The 19,843-nt window shown below is 38.7% G+C and overlaps 1 protein-coding gene across 2 annotated transcripts; it reads left to right on the plus strand.

The window, feature by feature from the left end:
• The first annotated feature begins 648 nt into the window (after nucleotides 1–648).
• On the plus strand, nucleotides 649–5,334 carry LOC101469818 (uncharacterized). Of its 2 annotated transcripts, none has more exons than XM_004572308.3 (6): nucleotides 649–985; nucleotides 1,825–1,927; nucleotides 2,028–2,143; nucleotides 2,508–2,746; nucleotides 2,859–2,962; nucleotides 3,723–5,334. In XM_004572308.3, the coding sequence occupies exons 1-6, from the start codon at nucleotides 763–765 to the stop codon at nucleotides 5,041–5,043; spliced, it is 2,106 nt and encodes a 701-aa protein (XP_004572365.2). In that variant the 5' UTR covers nucleotides 649–762; the 3' UTR covers nucleotides 5,044–5,334. The 2 variants fall into 2 exon arrangements, with proteins under 2 accessions (XP_004572365.2, XP_004572366.2); XM_004572309.3 differs by having other exon boundaries at nucleotides 3,726–5,334.
• The last annotated feature ends 14,509 nt before the right edge of the window (nucleotides 5,335–19,843 follow it).

Consider the following 19,843-nt stretch of genomic DNA (forward strand, 5'->3'; position numbering starts at 1 on the left):
AACTCCAAAAAAAACCCAACCACAACACAGATGGCATATTTGAACCCACGACCTTCTTGCTGTGAGGGAACAGTGCTAACCACTGCAGTACCTTTAAATTGAAAGCTTTTACTTTGTGCATTGTATTTGTATTAGTTTTTATGTTTAGTTTTAGTTTTTTTTAATTTATCTTTTTTTCAACCTTTTGTAGTCTTTTGAATCCTGTATTAGTCATTTTGTTGTTCTTTCATATCATTGTTGTAGTTTCAGCTCTAAATACATTTTTATTACATCATTAAGTGCAAAATAAAAATATATATTTGTATGTTTCTGTAGTTATTGTCATTACTTTATTCACTATTTCTATTCTTTTTTTCTCTTAATAAATTTTCTTCGGACTAGGTAGTGTGTCTTTACAATATGTATTTATCCCACATTTTATTCGATTTGTTTTTAATTTTACAGTTTTATGCAGCTAAAATTGAAAATGATAAAGAAATTGCAATACATTGATTAAAAAAACTTTGAAGATCATTTTACGTCATTTTCATATAATGATATCTCGTTTTGTTTTACGTTCTCACTGATTAAAGCTTACGGCTTCTGTAAAAACATCGACGCACAAAAGAGGACGGCTGAGGTGACCCGGGAACGTTTGTGACGGTCTCTGTTTCTAGTGGGAGAAAATGAAACGGGCACCAAAACCGGAAACGCTCTCAGATTGTAAACAATGCTGCGAGTGACTAAGTATTTGATATAAACATTAAAGCAGTGGTTGCGGTGATGAGCAGAAACACAGAGGACCGTTTGGCTGACATGTCTAAAGCCGAGGAACTGCGGGAGTTTGTTACAGAGAAGCTCGCCGCCGCCTCCCGGGAGATCTTAGCGGCTGTGGACAGACTGGTGGCCGGGTACGAGGAGGAGGCTTCGGGCTTCAGACAGGAGATCGACCGGCAGAAGAGACAGCTGGAGCTTCTACCGCATGAAGCCACGCTAAACAAAGCGGGTGGGTCATTTTTCTTTGTAGCATATAAACGAGAATTTAGCAAGCCTGTTCTCAAACTGATCTCCCTGTCAGTCTGGGGGGAGTTCTCTTTTCTCCTCGTCTTTCCTCATGTTGTACATTTTCCCATTGTTCGTTTCCGGGTCGCTGCTCGTGCGGCTGACCGGCCAGCTACCTATCCTGACCTGTCTCCCCAATGTGATGTTTGTGTATTGTATGTACGGTTGGCAAGGTCAGTCTCTTAGTTGCCCCTTGGGGATAAATAAAGTCTTCTGAAGTATGTGTTTTTTTTCCCCCAGCCGTGTTTGTCTTTATACCATTTATTTTCATTTTTTATTTCTTTATTTATTTCACACATTTTATATTCGCAGTATTAACAGCTCGGCAGCCGTGTTTGTGTTAACTGTGTACAATCATGTCCTTTACACTTTTAAAATTGATTCTGAATGGCAGAATAGTAGATTTTGTCATTGAAGTCTGGCATGTGTGGTCTATAACATTAAAAGCAGAGCATTGTAGACAATAATATTAATACAAGCTAAGATAAGATAAACCTTCATTAGTCCCACATGTGTTGTGTCACAGCAGAAAGTGGACAAAACAATGGGATAAGCCTCGCTTCTGTCAGTCTGTCCCAGGGCAGCTGTGGCTACAACTGTAGCTGCCTCCACCAGTGTGTGAATGTGAGAGTGAATGAATAGTGGAATTGTAAAGTGCTTTGAGGGTCTTGAAAAGCGCTATATAAATGCAATCCATTATTATTATTATTATTATTATTAAGATAAGAATAAAACAATTCTGCTTTCAAAGAGGCTCTTCTACTTTGTTCTTGTTTTCTTCAGGATCAAAGTGCAGCAGGAGCTTCAGTCCTGTTGAGGAAGAGGAGGGTGAGAAAGAAGAGTCTCATGAGAATCTGCAGACTGCGGACATAACCGGTCCATCAAGGTTGAAAATGAACCATCCTTACCTGTATATTGGATGATTTCCATTTTAATATTGGCCATTTCAGACTGTAATTAGCCTGTGGATGATCTCTGTCTTTAAGGTCTTCACCACACCAGTGTGAGACAGAAAGAAGAAATCTTGCCAGAGCTCAGAACCACATAGACCTCAAGATCAGCATCCTGGAGCACTCTCAGACCAGCCTGCTCTTGAAAAATGGTAATAAGTATTTCAATGTAATAAAAAGTATAAAAATTATATATATATATATACACACACACACACACACACACACACACACACACACACACACACACACACACACACATACACCCTGTTCTCTCAAAACAATGTGCACCTTTAATCATTCAACCAGTGATCTACATGCTGACATCCCTAAAGGGGAGTTTAAATTCACTGGAAATATTAATGTCTCAGTCTCTTCTTTTTTCTTTTCTTTTTTTTACTTTTTTTTTACTAACTATGTCGTCACTATTTACTGTAAATGTTTTCTATTTTGAAAATGTTAAAGTGTTAAGTGTAAAAAGCTAAGCAGCTGTTTCTATGCTCCTCTCTCTGTTAGTCCTGAAGAAATGTCCAGTCCTGAAGCTGAAGTGTCCGCGGGGACAGAAAGAGGCGGACTTCCTGAACCTGCTGAGATCCACCTGCCCGCAGCTGGCCGGAGACAACAAACCTTTTGACATCTTAACGTTGGACAAGAAGCGTAAATTACAACCTCTGAAACTAGAGACGCTGACGCCAGAGGAGATCCACAGAAGCATCATGGGATGGGGGCGGTCTACGGTCTACATTCGACTGAAGGTAGTTAAGACTCTGTAACCTTTGAGGTGGAACAGCACTTTTTTTTATTAAGCAGTATTTCTTTTACGTTGTTAGTGCTGAGTGTTTGTTTTTTTTTTGTTTTTTTTTTCAGACTCAAGAGGTGCATCAGCCCAGAGAAGAAGACCTTCATCGTCTTCAAACTGAAAACATGAACTCTGTTGTCTTAACTAATGATGAGACTAGACAACAGACGAGGTAACTCACAAAAAAGCATCGCCTAGTGATGTAAAATATCTGGACAGTCAACACATGTTTTGGATGTTACGGATCGGCTCGTGATTGTTGCTCCAGTTCATCCCATTCGTGTTGGATTAGGTTGAGTTTACGACACAGCCACACCAAACTGGAAAAATATTTTATTAAGGTTCTGGTTTTGTAAATTTGGAGATTATCATGTTTCAATCTGGAAAGTGAGACGTCCCAAACGTGTCAGTGAGGCGTTATGTGAGTAGTGAGGCATGAAATATAACCAAAGAAATGCGAATGGAGTACCAAATTGGTGAATTTGAAGGTTTCTTGGATGCTAAAATCCAGTCATCTGGAACCCATTTTCTAGTGTGCTGACTTAGTCACTGGAGCAAGTGTCAATTTTTGGGGGTATCATTGAATAGCCGGCAGATATCCAAGCTAGGGCTTCAGCATGTCTTTTAACTGTAGCCAAGTTACAAATTAAGCTTGCCTCAAATTAGTCCATGTAAGTGCAGAAAAGGCAAGCTGCTTCAAGAGGAGTGGGCAGAATATGCCTCAGCCTAGAGTGCCAAGGAGTGCAAGAACATTGAAGAAAGGATTTTACTTGGCTTTAAATATTTGTTCCCAGCAAAATTAGATTTTGTACTTAAAAATTTCAAAACATCTTCAGGTTTCACGTTTGGCAGTGTAGCACTGTCTTATCATACTGTACTCTATTGTAATGTAGACTTTAAACCCAGTTAATTTTTGCTTCTGGTTTCTGCAGCAGCCTTGCCCAAGAGGTTGATGGCAGCAAATCAGAGATTGCGTCTGGCAGAGAAGAAAATGAGATAGAAATGGGAGAAGCTGATAGTGAAGAACCTGCTGCAGATCTTATAGTCAGCTCTGCAGCTGAGGGGAAAGAAACTTTCAGGAACTGCAACAAAAGGAAAGAAGAAAAAGTAGAAAGGAATGATAAGTCCAAAAATGAACTGAAGAGATGTGATTCCAAAATGCAGTCCAGGGTGTCAAAAAAGCAAAAGATCAGACATCCTGGCGTCACTCGGACTAAGACTGAGAAAAGTGTTGCTAATCTTTCCTGCTTGGTCTGTGGAGCTCTGCACATGTCAGAAGTTATGCTTGTTAAACATGCCTGGAGTCACGGAAACGATCCAGGAAGTGTTTGCGGAGCATGCGGAGAGCGCTCAGAGTCTGTGGAGGTCTTAAAGGATCATCTTCAAAGTCGACACAAAACTGATGACTGTCACATCTGTGGAGAGTCTTTCCTTAGTGCTCTCAGCCTCGACGAGCACGTAGCCTGCCACTCGGGGGAGAAACCATACAAATGTGATGTTTGCCATAATGAATTTGCACTAAAGGCTTCCCTGGAGGATCATCGAAAACTTCACGAGGAGGGGAAGCGCCACAAATGTCACACCTGTCATAAAGTGTTTGAACTCAAAGAGCAGTTAAAGGCTCATCACAGGACTCACACCAACAGGAAGACACACCTCTGCGGTGTGTGCGGTAAATCCCTCTGCGACTACAGATCGTTATCCCGCCACAAAATGACCCATTCTGGGGAAAGACCCCACAGCTGTAAGATTTGCGGGAGGCGTTTTAAACTTCCTGGGACTCTGAGGCAACACGAGAAGATTCACACAAACAGAGAGAGGTCATACCTCTGTGACATTTGCTGCAAAATGTTCCTGACTAGTGCGCAGCTGGAGATCCACATGAGGATTCACACCAACGAAAAGCCGTATCACTGCAGCGAGTGTGGCAAGGGATTCAGCACCAAGGGCCCGTTGACCGTTCACAAGCGGGTCCACAGCGGGGAGACGCCCTACCACTGCCCAGACTGCGGCTGGTCCTTCAAACGCAAGACCAACCTAGACAACCACTTAGTGCTTCACTCGGGCATCAAGCCATTTGTGTGCGGTATTTGTGGGAAAGCTTGCGCACGAAAAGAATACTTGACTGTTCACATGAGGACCCACAATGGAGAGAGACCATACAAGTGTACCCTCTGTGACAAAGCTTTTACTCAGAGCCATTGTCTAAAAACACACATGAAGAGCCACCAGGCACCAGGATCTGCAACGTAACACTTAAAGTTCTGGTTTGTTTTTTTGTTTTTAAACATCCACACGTCCATTCTCTCTTCAGCTTATCAAATTCAGGGGTTGCAAGGGGGCTGGAGCCTATCCCAGCTACCGTAGAGTGAGAGGAAGGGTACATCCTGGACAGCTCATTAGCCTATCACAGGCTGTTTAAACAGAACAGTGAAAGTTAACTTATTTGCCTTAAGCTTTATTTATTGTTGTTTTACATTAATAAACGTGTACATGTATTACCCCTGTGAGACGTCTCTAATAAAACCTTTGCTACAATCTTAAGTCACGGAGCTACTTTAAGTGTTTATCTTCCTTGAAATTCTTTTACTTAGTGTTCTGACCTCTGGATATTTTTTAAACTTGAACAGTCGATCATATTTGTTTGTCAAAGCTGAATTCAGGTCAAACTATGCTAAATTAGCATTTTTAGCTAACAGCTACAATAAGCATAACAGTTACTGTACGGCTATCATTTGTTAACATGACGCTTGTTCTTATACATGTAATACATTTATTACCAACCTGAGAGTTCATCCGCTGGTCATTCGACATGACGAATGACTTCTGAAGTCTTAATTCAGCTCAAGACGCTGTAGATTCCCGTCAGTAACACTTTCGGTCCGCTAGTAAAACCTAGTTCTATTAATCTGCGCTTGAACCGGAACCGGATGTAAGTTCCAAAAAACTGAATTTTGGAACTGAAATTGAATTGTAGAACTGAAACTGAATGGTGAGAAGTGAAACTGAAATTATTTGAGAGCTGAATTTTTAAAGGATAAAATGCAGTTTCAAAGCAAATCAATTCATTTTCAAAATATAAAATTCAATTTCAATTTAGTGATGATCATTTTCAAACCATAAATTCAATTTCAAATTAGACTAATTCAAATTCAGTTTTCAAAAGCATTTATTCAAGTTACAATTCAGATTCAATCTGAGCAATTCAAATTCAAATTTAACTTATTCAAATTCAGTTTCTGATGGCACAGATTTCTGCCCATAGTGGATGACGAGCGGCGATAAACTTGCGAAAAGCAAGTTATGCTCAACTCCACCGGTGGAATCTGACAGCGTGGAAAAGTGTGAAAACATCCACGATCACCAACGGATTTTGAAGGGCTGGACTGTTGCATGATGGAGAGGAGGACACCGCCACGGCCCTTCTGAGGGTGTTCGACTCTGACACTGACAACGAGGATTTGTTTGGTTTTGAAAGTGACAACGAAGGAAAGGAGCTGAGAGTGGATGACGAAGCCATCCTGAGCCTGTTCGTTTCGACACTGGAGAAGAGGACTTTGATGGTTTTAGTGCGCAGGAAGGAGAGAAAGATGGTGGTGAATGACTGACTTTTCTTCTTGTTAAAGCCGTGTCACTGCACCTGAGCCTAAAAGGTAGGCCGAATCTATTTTTCTGGTGTGCTGTAGGTTATTGTAATGTACTACATTTGTTACTCATTTATGAAGCACAGTACATGTTTCGTACTTGTAATTACCGCTACTTGTACATATACCTAAAAAGTTATGCAAATATGTACCCATAACTTGTTTTTCAAAATATTAGTAAAAGGGGCGTGTCTCCAAACAGCCATCTCTTTCCTGACAATTCCCTTTGTGCATATTCTCTTACATATGATAAGTCAACATTGAAACACCTGCAGCTTTTAGTCAGGTGCGGCTAATGTATGTACAAAACAGGATTCTCCCCTGATTGTAGCTTGTGCGGCTAATATTCAGGTGCGCTTTGTAGTCCGGGAAATACGGTAAGTCTGCAGAAATGAGCCCGTCATATCTTACATCATGGACACACATTTACATTAAACACACACACAATGTATTTAATTTTCTAATTTGAATAGACACTAGCTTCCTCTTCACCCTCTACACCACAGACTTCAGCCACTGCACAGAGACCTGCCATCTTCAGAAGTTTTCTGATGACTCTGCGGTGGTTGGATGCATCAGCAGGGATGATGAGACAGAGTACCGGGCTGTGGTCGACTCCTTTGTCACGTGGTGTGAGCAGAATCATCTGCAGCTCAACGTGGCAAAGACCAAGGAACTGATCGTGGACTTCAGGAAGACCAGGAAACACTTGACCCCTGTTTCAATCCAGGGGGTCAGTGTTGACATTGTGGAGGACTATAAATACCTTGGAGTACACATTGACAATAAACTGGACTGGGCTAAAAACACCACAGCACTTTACAGGAAGGGCCAGAGTCGTCTCTATTTTTTGAGGCGACTGAGGTCCTTCAACATCTGCCAGAAAATGCTGAGGATTTTCTATGAGTCTGTGGTGGCCAGTGCGATCCTCTATGCTGTTGCATGCTGGGGGAGCAGGCTGAGGGTCGCAGATGCCAACAGACTTAATAAACTGATCCGTAAGGCCAGCAATGTTGTGGGGATGGAGCTGGACTCCCTCAAGGTGGTGTCGGAGAGGCGGATGCTGTCCAAGATAAAGACAATGTTGGATAACACCTCCCACCCACTCCATGACATGTTGGTCAGTCACAGGAGCTCGTTCAGTGAGAGACTGAGATTACCGAAAAGCACCACTGAACGACACAGGAAATCATTCCTGCCTGTGGCCATCTCCCTGTACAACGCATCCACTTAACACACTGTTTGCTGCTACAACTACACATGTTTCTTTTCCAAATATTTATTTATAAGTGACTTATGTATGTATGTATGTATATATATGTATATATTGTACTATTCTTAGTTAGCGTATTGTCTGTCTTGTCTTAATGTTGGTTTAAAATGGAGCACTGTAACAAAAAATAATTTCCCCCAGGGATCAATAAAGTATTCTGATTCTGATTCTGAAAACTTAATGCTCTGTGAAATGCAGCATTACTTCTGTTTTGCATCTGAATTCTCTTTACATGTTTGTAGACAGGAAACTATATTGTGTTCAAAATGTGGATTACACAACGTTACCTGCTTCCACCTTCCACTATGCTTTAGTCTCCAGATATTTATTATCCCTCTTACTTTATATACAGATACCAAAAAAAGTTGTCTAAATTGTATTGATTTGCCTTTTATAGTGCAAAAATCCTCTAATGTCACACATATAACACGCCCAAATGATGAAATGATGTTTTAAAAAAAATTAATGGTGTATTGCCAGCCACTATACCATAGGTGTCAAACTCTGGCCCGCGGGCCAAGTTTGGCCCGCAGCCTAATTACATTTGGCCCGCGAAGCCATACCAAATTACTATTAGAGCTGGCCTACTGGTATTATACAGCTAATATATATATTGTTTAGTATTAAGCTTTACTTGTTCCATATTCAGTTTTTCAGCAAAACTTGTTTGAGTCCATAAGAAAAGATTCATTCTTATATCTGAGAATCTGAAGATTTTTTCTTCAATAAATATTAATGTTAGCCCACGACTTTGTTCCAGTTTTGAATTTTGGCCCACTGTGTATTTGAGTTTGACACCCCTGCACTATACGAAGAACGAGCCTAAAACCAGTCTCTACAAACAAAGTTTACAGTGCACAAAATAACAGCAAGCAGCACAACACAATGCAATTCAACAAGGTGCTTACAGAGTGTTTAGAACAGTGCAAAATGTAAGCAACCAGTTTCCCTCTCCACAAAAAAGTTCCCTAGAGTCAAATGCCCAGTATTAAACTCAGGCTACATAAAACAGTTCTCAATGTAATGACACTTCTTTAAAAAGTAAGGAGAACATCACCACACATGCTTTAGTTGGGGTCAGCACTGTAGGTGTCACCTACAGAGGAGATACTCTGTATCTCATTGTACAACTGTATAGTGACAATAAAGGCATTCTATTCTACAACTGAATTATATGTAAAAGTGCCAATCATATAGCGCCCAATCCTTATCAAAAGCACATATGGTGTAAAAAGCCCTCTGTTTTGATTGGTCAACCCGCTCCCTGTTTCTACTCAATTCTTCTGGCCCTGGGAGGGCACAGAGAACTGAAATGCTGCATATGACAGTTAAAATGAAGCCTGTAATACAGAAGAACATGATCAGGTCAGATCCATCAGAGCTAACCAGATGATATACAATGAAATTAAGTAAGTACAGAATGCAAACGTTTCCAATGCTGATGTTTCTGATCCTGATCCCATTTGCCTGTCTTAGTCTGTTGTAGGTGATGGGCTTAGTAACAGCAAGGTAGCGCTCCACACAGGTGAGAGTAGTTGAAACAGAGCCTGTCCAAAGCTTCTGATTCGCAGAAAGCATTGGACCACATGTATTTTGGGTGTAACCACCACAAAAAAATCTCAAAAAAATGTTTTGATCATTTTGTAAAAAAAATTAAGAAAAGAAAAGGAAGTGGAAAAAACACTTCAACAGCACCTGTTTTTGTTGTTGGATTCACTAAACATAAAAACAATAAGCTTTACATTTTTGGTTAATCAACTTTTACTTGACGTACAGTCTTTAACTTTAAAAACAATTTCTCATCTTTCTTTCAGGGTCTCTTACTTTTTTGTTTTTAATGTTTTTCTTGGAGTAACTGTGCCTTACAGTATCAGATGGCTGAATGCTAAAAATAAATATGGCAGTTGCACCTTTGCACATGTGCACGCATGATAAGGTATGAGAGAAATGAAAAGTAAAGTCACTTATTTATTGGGTCTAGAAACCTGGTTTGTAAAGCTCCGGTCCAGGTTAACCTCCTGGTTGTACTGAAATTACTTTTTCTCTTATTGGCGCCAAAAATGCAGAAGTTTTGAAATCTTGATCTGACTGTTATTTTCATGTAAAGAACTGTAGAACTGTTTTTCACTGAATTTGAGGATTTTAGTGTCAAGTTAACAAAATAATCGATAAGCAAGTGACACTCGTAGAACAGTGCAGTGGTGAGAAAGATCTATAACAGTTAAAAAAACAAAACCAGAAACAACAAGTTTCTGAAACAATATTTATCTTACAAGAGGGCGTTTCACATTATTACCAAATAATGCAGCAAATATATGGGAAAAATGTTGCATGTTTTTTCCTATAAATTAAAAGCATATAAATTGTCAACATTTTATTAAATAAAGAAAAACATTAACAACAAAATTAGAAATACCGCAGTAGGCTTCTCTCTGATTGTCGACTCTTTGACTGCTGATCACTTGGATGTGATCCAAATACATCTCCATGTAAATCACTGATTTAGGTATGTGTTGCTCATTATATTTTTATGTGCATGACTCTTGTCTACGCTAGTCATATTACAACAGGCAAATCTTCAAATTATTGCAGGGGTTATTGAAGGAGGTCAGGTTACATTTCCAGGAGCACTAATATTTGAATGAAACAGCAATTACCTCCACTGGCATTGTACAAAGAAAATGTAAAAACACTTTTCACATTTTCACAATGCATCATGTGAAGCCTTCAGCAGCCTAGGCCTATTACAGCAAAACAAAGGAATGACTCAGGGTCACCTGATCCAGCTGTAAATATTGAAGATGCTTTATCAAAAAGGAAAGCTTTAAGCCTCACATTAAAAATTGAGAGGTTGACTTTCTCCTTGCATCTTTGAAGTTATAGTTTTGATCACTACCCACAGCACAGGACAACAGGTGAGGGTGGAAATATGAATCATTCCATTGTGTCCAAAAAAGGCGAATAAAACTGGCGACAAAGGGCAGCCCTGCTACAGTCCAACATCAACCAGGTACAAGGTTGTGAACCTCTGCCCCAGTTTGTTAAATATTTAGCAGTTTATGCAAATCTTAACTGCAACACTTGTTAATTACAAAGAAAAAGAAAAGAAAACATTTTACTTTGATATTTTTTTTACATCACTTCCTTAGTTTATTCCTGCATGGTGCTAGAGGAAAAGTCAGGAGATTAGCAAAGTCATCAGATGTTTGTTATATGCTTTGTGGCCATGGACAGGTTTACCAAATTGCAGTCTTTTCTAAAAGATGGCAAGATTTTACAGACTGAGTTAAAGTTTTGATCCAAACTACAGGCTGACATAAAATAGTACAGAAAGTGGATGCTGGGATCTTGCCAGCTGATGTCCTCCTGTGAGGAGTTTTCAGGTTCTCCCTTAATAATAAACCAAGGCGAAGATTAACTTTCAGGAGAAAACTACCAAACAAACAACACAAGCTGGTGCTGTAGTAGAGCAACACGTTAGTTTTATCAGCTTTTTTTGCTTTTTTTTTTTCGTATTTTACTTAACTTTAGTTTGATTTTTAGATTGTTTGGTGGTGGTGTTTGATGGGTCATATATCATATTCCAGTTGTACACAGCTTTCAGCTACAGAGACCATCTAATCTTACATCATCAGATGCGGGTGCCAGAGACTCTCAGTCGGAAGCTGGAATACCCAGAGAAAATCCATGCTGGCAAGTGGAGAACCTGAAAACTCCACACAAGAAGGCATCACCATAAGAACCACTCCATGATTCCCTCAGTAGAGTTTGAACAGTGTAAGGTGCACCAAAAAATGGAGAATGTTTCAACAAATCACCAATTAGCTCTGTTGGGATTCAAAGAAATGGAAAGAAAGGAAAAACACATAAAATGAATGATCACACATTTTTTTACTTTATTGAAATCCAATCATTTTACCAGAAATTTGTTTTGTTGAATTACAGTATCTTACAATATACACTATGATAGATCTTCACGTAGCACATAATTTCAAATGCCTTTTCTTCAAACTGAATCTATTTAAATAAGTCATGAAACCAGTCATTAAGAATTTACAATATTGTTACCTGTTTAGCAATTACAAATACACCACAGCAGACTGCTTGCCACTCAGTGAATATTTCAGTTCATCCATAATCTAAGAAGTTTGTATTAAAATGTATTCCTGATACGTCAACCAGCACAGTTGAGATTAAAGTTTTAGACTAAATTTCTGCAAAGATTTTCCTTCCAGATGAACATATTTTACAGCCCAAGTATGTCTAAACTACTCCATAAATAAATTTAAATGCACATACTTCCAAGTTAAAATTAATTAATCCAATGAATTATTAAGTGCTGCCATGTGTCTGGCCAGGGAGACAGTACCAATTTGTTTATTTGTTAGTTCACTGAAAGGCTTCGGTAAGTAAAGAGTGAGGAAAAAAAGATTTGCACTGCCATTTGCAGTTTTGTCTTATTACAAAATACTTGAAATATTAAAAAAAAACAAAAAAACACTACATTTGCAGAAATATTTGTGCCCGCAGTGGCCCACAGCTGTTTAGGTTTGAGACCCCTGCTCTATGGTTTTTTGTCAGACTCAGAAACCATGGTCTTGGTTTTTGTGTACCCATTGCCCTCATTGCCAGTTTCCAAAAGTGGTTTGTTTTTTTGGAAAGAAGTAATGAAGTGACACCATTGATTGGCCACTCAGTGGCATCATTGATTGGCCACTCAGTGGCATCATTGATTGGCCACTCAGTGGCATGCAGGCTGTTGTGGTGTATTTGTATGCAGATCATTCCGTTTTATATGTGTCCATCTTAACTCTTCAGTTTACTGCCAAAGATTCCTCTACTTGTTTTTACATGTTTGAATTTCGTTTTCTTCTTACTTTGATTTAGTTGGTTTTTTATAGCATTGCAGCTTTCCTGTTCGGTGCAAAAACAGCAAAGGTAGCACCAGATTGCTGGGCACTGAAAACCAGATATCACACATATACATCACACAATTTTCACTTGGCCCCAACAGCCTTAAATTGTAGATGATAGTGCTTATCAGATTGCCTCCGATCCTGAACAATAGTGTCCCCATTATAGCCATGATGGTGTACCAAGCCTTCAGCTTTGACTGGTCAACTCGCTCTCTGCTCCCGCCTACTTCCCCTGGGCCTGGGCGCTTGAGGGCATAGAGAACAGAAATGCTACAAAAAGAAAAGCTAATTATAAAGAAAGTCATAACACAGAAGTGCAAAATTAATTGGACACTAAAGACAGTTAGATAAAACACAGACAGCCATCCAAAGCTCAGTAACCAGACACAGCCAATGATCATATTTCTCATCCTGACACAATCTGCCTGCTTCAGTCTTCGATAGGTGATGGGTTTAACAACAGCAAGGTATCTGTCCACACATGTGAGGAATTGGAACAGAGCCTGTCCTAGCCAAGTGACATACCAAACATTGAGCCCCAGAAACTTCATCTCTTCAAAGTTTAAATAGCCACCACAAAATGAAAGAGTGACTGCCAGGAATGAAGCCAACTCCATGGCTAAGGAGTGGTGGAGGAAGGCATCAGAGTGACTGACTGCAGCCCTGGAAGTAGAGTGCTGTTTTTTCCATTGTTGATATCCCAGAAAGAGAACAAGGATGCATACAGGAAGGAGGAGGAAGAAGGCGATGTAAGATGCGATGAAGACTAAAATGCTCACTTTGGATCGGTAACACTGAATCACGGTGGAATTGGAGTTTGTGAGCTTTGTAGGAATGAAGGGGACTGCAGCGAACGATGAAGAATTGATGGTCATATCTAAATACATGTCGGGCTGAAGGGGAAAAGGAAGTACAGAAAACAATTAGGATGTTAAAAAGAGAAAATAGTTTAATTACCTTTGGACTCATATAATTTAGCTAATTTGTAAACTGGTTGCCCAAGTCTTGGAATCGGATAACCAAGAAAATAATGATTCTATTTGAAATACATAAAAGTACCTCAACAGCAATTTTCAGTTTTTCACCAGGGGTGCAGCTAAAATGGCAACATACAATAGAAAATAGCTGTGATATATATTCTCTCTCATGCTGCTGCTGAGGTAGCTGAATCACTGGAAGTGGTGGAATTAAAGATTATTTTTGTAACCATGGATCTCAAAGTGGAATCCCTAATGAAATGTAGAGAGTCTTGTACAAATTAATGTCACAAGAGAGGTAATATAGGTAATATGTTGCTAACATTCAATTCAATTCAAATTTATTTATACATCACCAAAACACAACAGTCGCCTGTTCTATAAACTTAAACACTTTGTTGAAGTTTATAGAACAAAGTGTTCCATCCACATCTTCTTCCATTAAGAAAAACACATAGGATGCAATGACTCTACTTCAGAAACAAAGGCTGAAAAAAACCTTTATCCCCAAAATCAAATTTGGGCACTTTTTATGTACTGCTTTTAATCCATCTATGTTGCTTTAGTATAATTTAGTATGCTTTGTGTGCATGATTTTCCTTTAAATATGATAACATTTGAAAAACCTATGTAGCAACATTTTTTTTTAATACTAACACTATTATGTCTTTGCGAAGCATGAAATTCCAACAGTATTAAACATAGTTAATTAGCACAAGGATTAACATGATCTTTAATCTACAGCATTCCCCAAAGAAAACATTAAAATGTTTGTTTTTTTTAAAAAGGTACCTCAGCAGAAATTGTTCTTGTTCCGCGTCTCTGAAGTGTCTGAATGTTGTTTATGGATATCTGATCTAGATATACCTCAATGTGAATCTGTGGTTTAGCTGTGTGTGTGTGTGTGTATGTGTGCGTGTGTGTTTAAAGTACAGCTGAGAAATGTGCTTTGATTGTGGAGTGCGATTGTGTTTTGAATAAAACCGCAATCATCCCTGTTGACACTTTAATACACAATTTTGCAACTTTTTAAAATAATTTTAAACAGCTTAAACTTTCATGAAAAAATGCAGTATTTCAGTAACTCTGATCTAACTGATTTATAACCAGCTTTTAGATTTTACACTGTAAATAATAATGTAGAAATTGCATGGTTCATTAAGTCGCTCCAATGACTGAGAGGATATATAAAAGGATTCAAATGAACAAGGCTAAAGATGAATGTATTAAAATTAACTCCTACCACATTGGCCAGCACACAGGTGTGGCTGCTTTCCTACTACAAATTTACATTCAAAGCACAGATGACTTTTTTTTTACAATTAGTTTAACAGTTACATTTATCATTATTGATAATGTGAATAGTTTTTGATATGTGTCAATTGGAATGACTGTGTTTAACTCCTGAGAGTAAGAATTTGAGTTGATAGAACAATTTTTAAACAGAATAAATGAGATATTACTCAATATCTTTGCCACATGTTTTTGTGTCACTGTAGGCTGATCAGCAACTATTTTCATTTCTGCCTTATTTAGGTAAGTCTGTTTATTTGAGTTAGAGTTGATTTGTTGCCAGTCTTTGAATAGAGTTCTCTTACTTCAACCTCTTTTATGGGCCCAAGATTTAGATTTTTATAGACCGTATTTTTCGGGTTATAAGGCGCGTTAAGGAAAACAAAAGTCAGATAAGTCAAACTTTACTTAACTCACTCTTCTTGCTTCCTCCACTTCCTTACCATTGATTCATTAATGTGTCGCAGCTGCTCTATTCCCAGTATATTAATGATTAACCTCGTATTGTGGATGGATTATCTCAGTTGACCTGACTCAAGTTTGGTCCGTTTACAGCATCCTGCCATGCCATTGCATTTGTCCCTAACCATCGGGAACCCTCACGTTAACTTTTATCAAGTGGAAAAAAGTTAGTATTCATCCTCCAGCTTCGGTTTTCATGGATGCCTGAATGTTAAACTTAATTGTTACACCTGGTAAAGCAGCAACACTGATCATTTTATTAAAGATGAAGGAATTTAGACAGTTTTTAACTCTCAGTAATGCCGTAGTGTTCGTTTGACTTTGGGACCTGAAGTGGAGTTTTGGACCTGGATTACTCCTCAAGGCTTCTGAATACGGTAGCCGTACTGCTCCGACAATCCATTGTCTCAGGAGCATCTTTACACAGCCTGCACCTGGGGTCTTGTCTGGTCTGATAGACTCCAGCCTCTATGGATCTTGTACTTAGAGCTTGTTCCTCTGCTGCCATGATTAGTGCCTTTGTCTTTCAGTCCAGCTTTGTCCAGGCATTGGTAGGATTTATAGATGTCAGCCACTTCCTCTATCTTCCGGATGTACATACCATGCAGGGGCCTGTCCTTCCATGATGGATCCTCTTCTTGCTCCTCTTCTTTCACAGGTTTCTGCTGCCCAGGTATTTGCTAACCACATGATCAGTTGTGGCTATCTTCCTTATGTATTCATGGATCTTTGTTTTTTCATCTTGGACAGTGGTTCTGACACTCACGAGTCCTCAGCCTTCTTTCCACCACTTAGCATAAAGTCTCAGGATGTTGGTTTTGGGGTGATCAAGTCAGGTATTTGTCATGTATTTTATATATATATATAAAATAAAATAGATATATTTATATCTATTTTATTTTTATATAAATTGTGGCTATATATTGGGTTTTTTGGGGGGGGGACACATTTTAAGGTTGGAGGTTAGATTGCATTTAAGGGAGCATGGGCGTTTGATTAACCAGAATAAATCATCTCTCAAGTTGTAAAAGAAAACACAAACAGTAAATTATCAGAACATTTATGGCATAATTATAGCGATTGTATCATAACATATATTATGCTATTACATAATACACACATATTTTAATTTCACACAAAATAAATTTCCTATTTGCATGACTTATTCACTCAACAATTTGCATTGCTGACACTATCATAGCACTGTTAAGGATCATTTAGTTAACCCATTAAGATGAACATTTAAAAGCATTCAAAAAAACTCATAGGCACAGAGGCATGCATTCAAATTAAACCCTACATGTAGGTCACCTCTCGGCTTGTGCACAAGTCATGTGTTTTCATTTGTAACTCTACTTGTGGATAAAATATTTTCATAAGCAAATCACAGCAAATCATAAATATAACAGAAAAATAAAATTTGATCCAAACATTTCCTTTCTTTTCAAAAGATACCATATATATATATATATTACCGCTTAAGAAATATTTAAAGAACACACCGAGAACACAACAGATCGATGTCAGGGTGTCACGGTGTGGAGAGAAGGAAGAGAGGACCCAAATGCAGGACTCACAGGTTGGTGAAGGATGTGGACAGTTTTATTGTAAAGGCAGGATTAACAGAACATAACAGATGGACTTAAACTGACTGAAAGACTGAATGGCTGACTAACTGCACTGGAAAATGCACACGCAGGACTGATGATGACAAGACAAGGAACTGAGGGAAACTGAGGACTTAAATACATGGGCTAATGATGATGATGATAGACTGGTAAGTACACAGATAAACTTAATCTAACTAATAACACAGGAAGTAGAACTAGATACAATGCATATAGACACATGGCTAACACACTATGACAGGAAACATATGGAAAATAAACAGTGAACATGAACAAACTGAAAACACTGGGTCAGTGACCCAGGAACCCTGACAATCTAAATAGGGAAAAAAATAGAAGAATAAATGAATCCATGGCAAATGCCTGCTAGGCATTGGTGGAATACCAGAATTGGCAGTATATTTGTCATAATGCTTTAATCAGATTAAAAAGTCTTTCTTTCTTTTTTACTTGCATATTCAATAATGGTTATGATAATTATTCCATTATGGCTAATTGGCCTTTATAAATGTCAGTAATATTTAAATGGGTTGTGATGAAATTCTGTAAAACAAAAACAAAAAAATGAAATAAAAATGAAAAAGTCAACAACAAGTTAGTTTTCCTGCCCTGTACAAAAACAGCAGGGGTAACACAAAACTACTTGGCAGAGTCAGCCACAATCCAATGGGCAGTAGCAGGCACTTATAGTAGCCTTGTGGTGCAGAAGATTTCACGGCAGCACAAATAATGTCCCCAACAAAAATAAACCACAGCACTGCTGTTATGGCCATCACAGTATGGAAAGACTTTCTTTTTGACTGGTCAACCCGTTTCCTATCCCCACCCACCTCTCCCGGACCTGGACGAATCAAAACACAGAGAACAGAGATGCTGCAGAAAGAGACAACAATAAAACAGAACATCATAAAGCAGAAGAAATGGATTGTGGGAGTATCTGGGGCATATAAAAACATTAAACCAACCCACCCAAAGCTAAATAGCCAAACACACCCAATGCAAATATTTCTGATCCTTGTCCAACCTGTAGTTTTTATTGCCAAGTAGGTTATGGGATGGACAACAGCTATGTAGCACTCCACACAAGTTAGTAGGTAAAATACAACCTCTCCACACACGAAGGATGATACAACATAGATACCCAATGTAAACAAATAAGGGACAGCAAATCCACAAAGATACAAGGGACACCAAAAGGTCCCAATGAGTTCCATTAGAGTCAGGTGGTAGGTGAAGATGTCAGCATTGCTCACGTTTTTGATGGAGCGCTGCTGCCATCGCTGATATCCCTGATAAAGGACAAATACAGCAAAAGGAAAAATAAGGACTGATTTGGTGATAATGAAAGCAGAGATAAGAATGATAAATTTGTCGGCAGGACATTGGTAGGACTCAGAATTCACGGATAAGTTGGAGAAAGAAGAGTAGTTGGTCAGCATCGTTTGTCTGACTTTGGAAGCCTGAACAGGATGGAAGAAGAGGGCCATTAGAATCAGATGTGCTTCATCATTGTGGTATTTTTTCAACAAGTACTTATCTTTTAAATCATATTAGCAGATAAACTTCCCAAATCCACACACTGCAAATATGCTATATTACATAAAATAGCATGCATACATTTAATGCCAGAATATTATATTTGTATTTCAAGTATGGGCGGTCTGCATCCCTTTAAGCTTGCCATCTAGTAGTCCAAATGTGAATTTAGTCTTTAGAGGTGCTAGAAGTGCAAACATGAAAAAACTCATTGCATGTGTATTGTCTTGGAAGTCATTGCAAAACAACATATTTTGTTCTTTGGTATCTGAGGATGTGTGCCATCAATAGAAAAAAACTTTCAGCTTGTAAGGTGTGAAAAGTGAAGCCTGTGTGAGTGCCTCAAGCCTACATTCTTTCTAATTGCTTTAAAGATTTTAATCTCTCTAGATAAAGGCCTGTGAAATAATACAGAATTCACTTATTTGTGTAGCTAATAATAAAAACAAATAAGCTACAAATGTATATGCTTTTAATGTTATGCTTGGCATGAAAAGAATCATAACCTAATTGTCATTTAGTTAGAAAAACATTCAAGGTTTGACCCAAAAAATAAATGAATTCATCATTGTTTTATTAACACCCACCTGAGAACTTGTTTTTTCTTGTTCTTCTGGAGCACCTGAACCCTCACTGCTCACAGATAAAGTGATCAAATACAATACGTGCCATTTATAATGTTTGCATAATGAACTTGTGAGAGCAGGACTGTGTTGAGAGTTGGATGCTTCCTGTAAAAAAAAAGATGTTGTGTTGCTTTTCGTGGTAAATTGAAGCAGACGAATTGCTGTTTTTGTCTCTGGTAGAAGGTCTCTGGGAGAGAAAAGCATTACTACAGTATTCAATGGTTCAAGGTTCAAGGTTCTTTATTTGTCACATGCATAGTTATACAAGTATAACACACAGTGAAATGTAGCCTGACACGCTCCTCGACATGTGCAAAAATTGGGGGGGGGGGGTGTAGAGGAAAAACATTATATATATATATATAGTATATACACTGGGTGAATGTGCAGTAGTAGCAGCAAGCAGGTGAATTCTGTACATTAATATGAATAGACATCTGACTATTTTACAGGATAGACGATATAAACATATTTAAAATTAAAGGAATTGAAATGTACATTGTGCCTTGGTTTAGAGTGTCTGGAAGAGAGTCCTGTCTCAGTCAATTATAGATGATGTGAGAGGGCGGGTGTGTGTGTTTAGGGCACGGATGGCTTGGGGATAGAAGCTCCTCTTGAGTCTCTCTGTCCTTGCCCGGAAGATGCGGAACCTTCTACCAGATTGCAGAAGTTGGAACAGTTTGTTCCAGGATGGGACG

This window comes from Maylandia zebra, linkage group LG3, assembly GCF_041146795.1.
Source record: "Maylandia zebra isolate NMK-2024a linkage group LG3, Mzebra_GT3a, whole genome shotgun sequence".
Taxonomy (NCBI): Eukaryota; Metazoa; Chordata; class Actinopteri; order Cichliformes; family Cichlidae; genus Maylandia; species Maylandia zebra.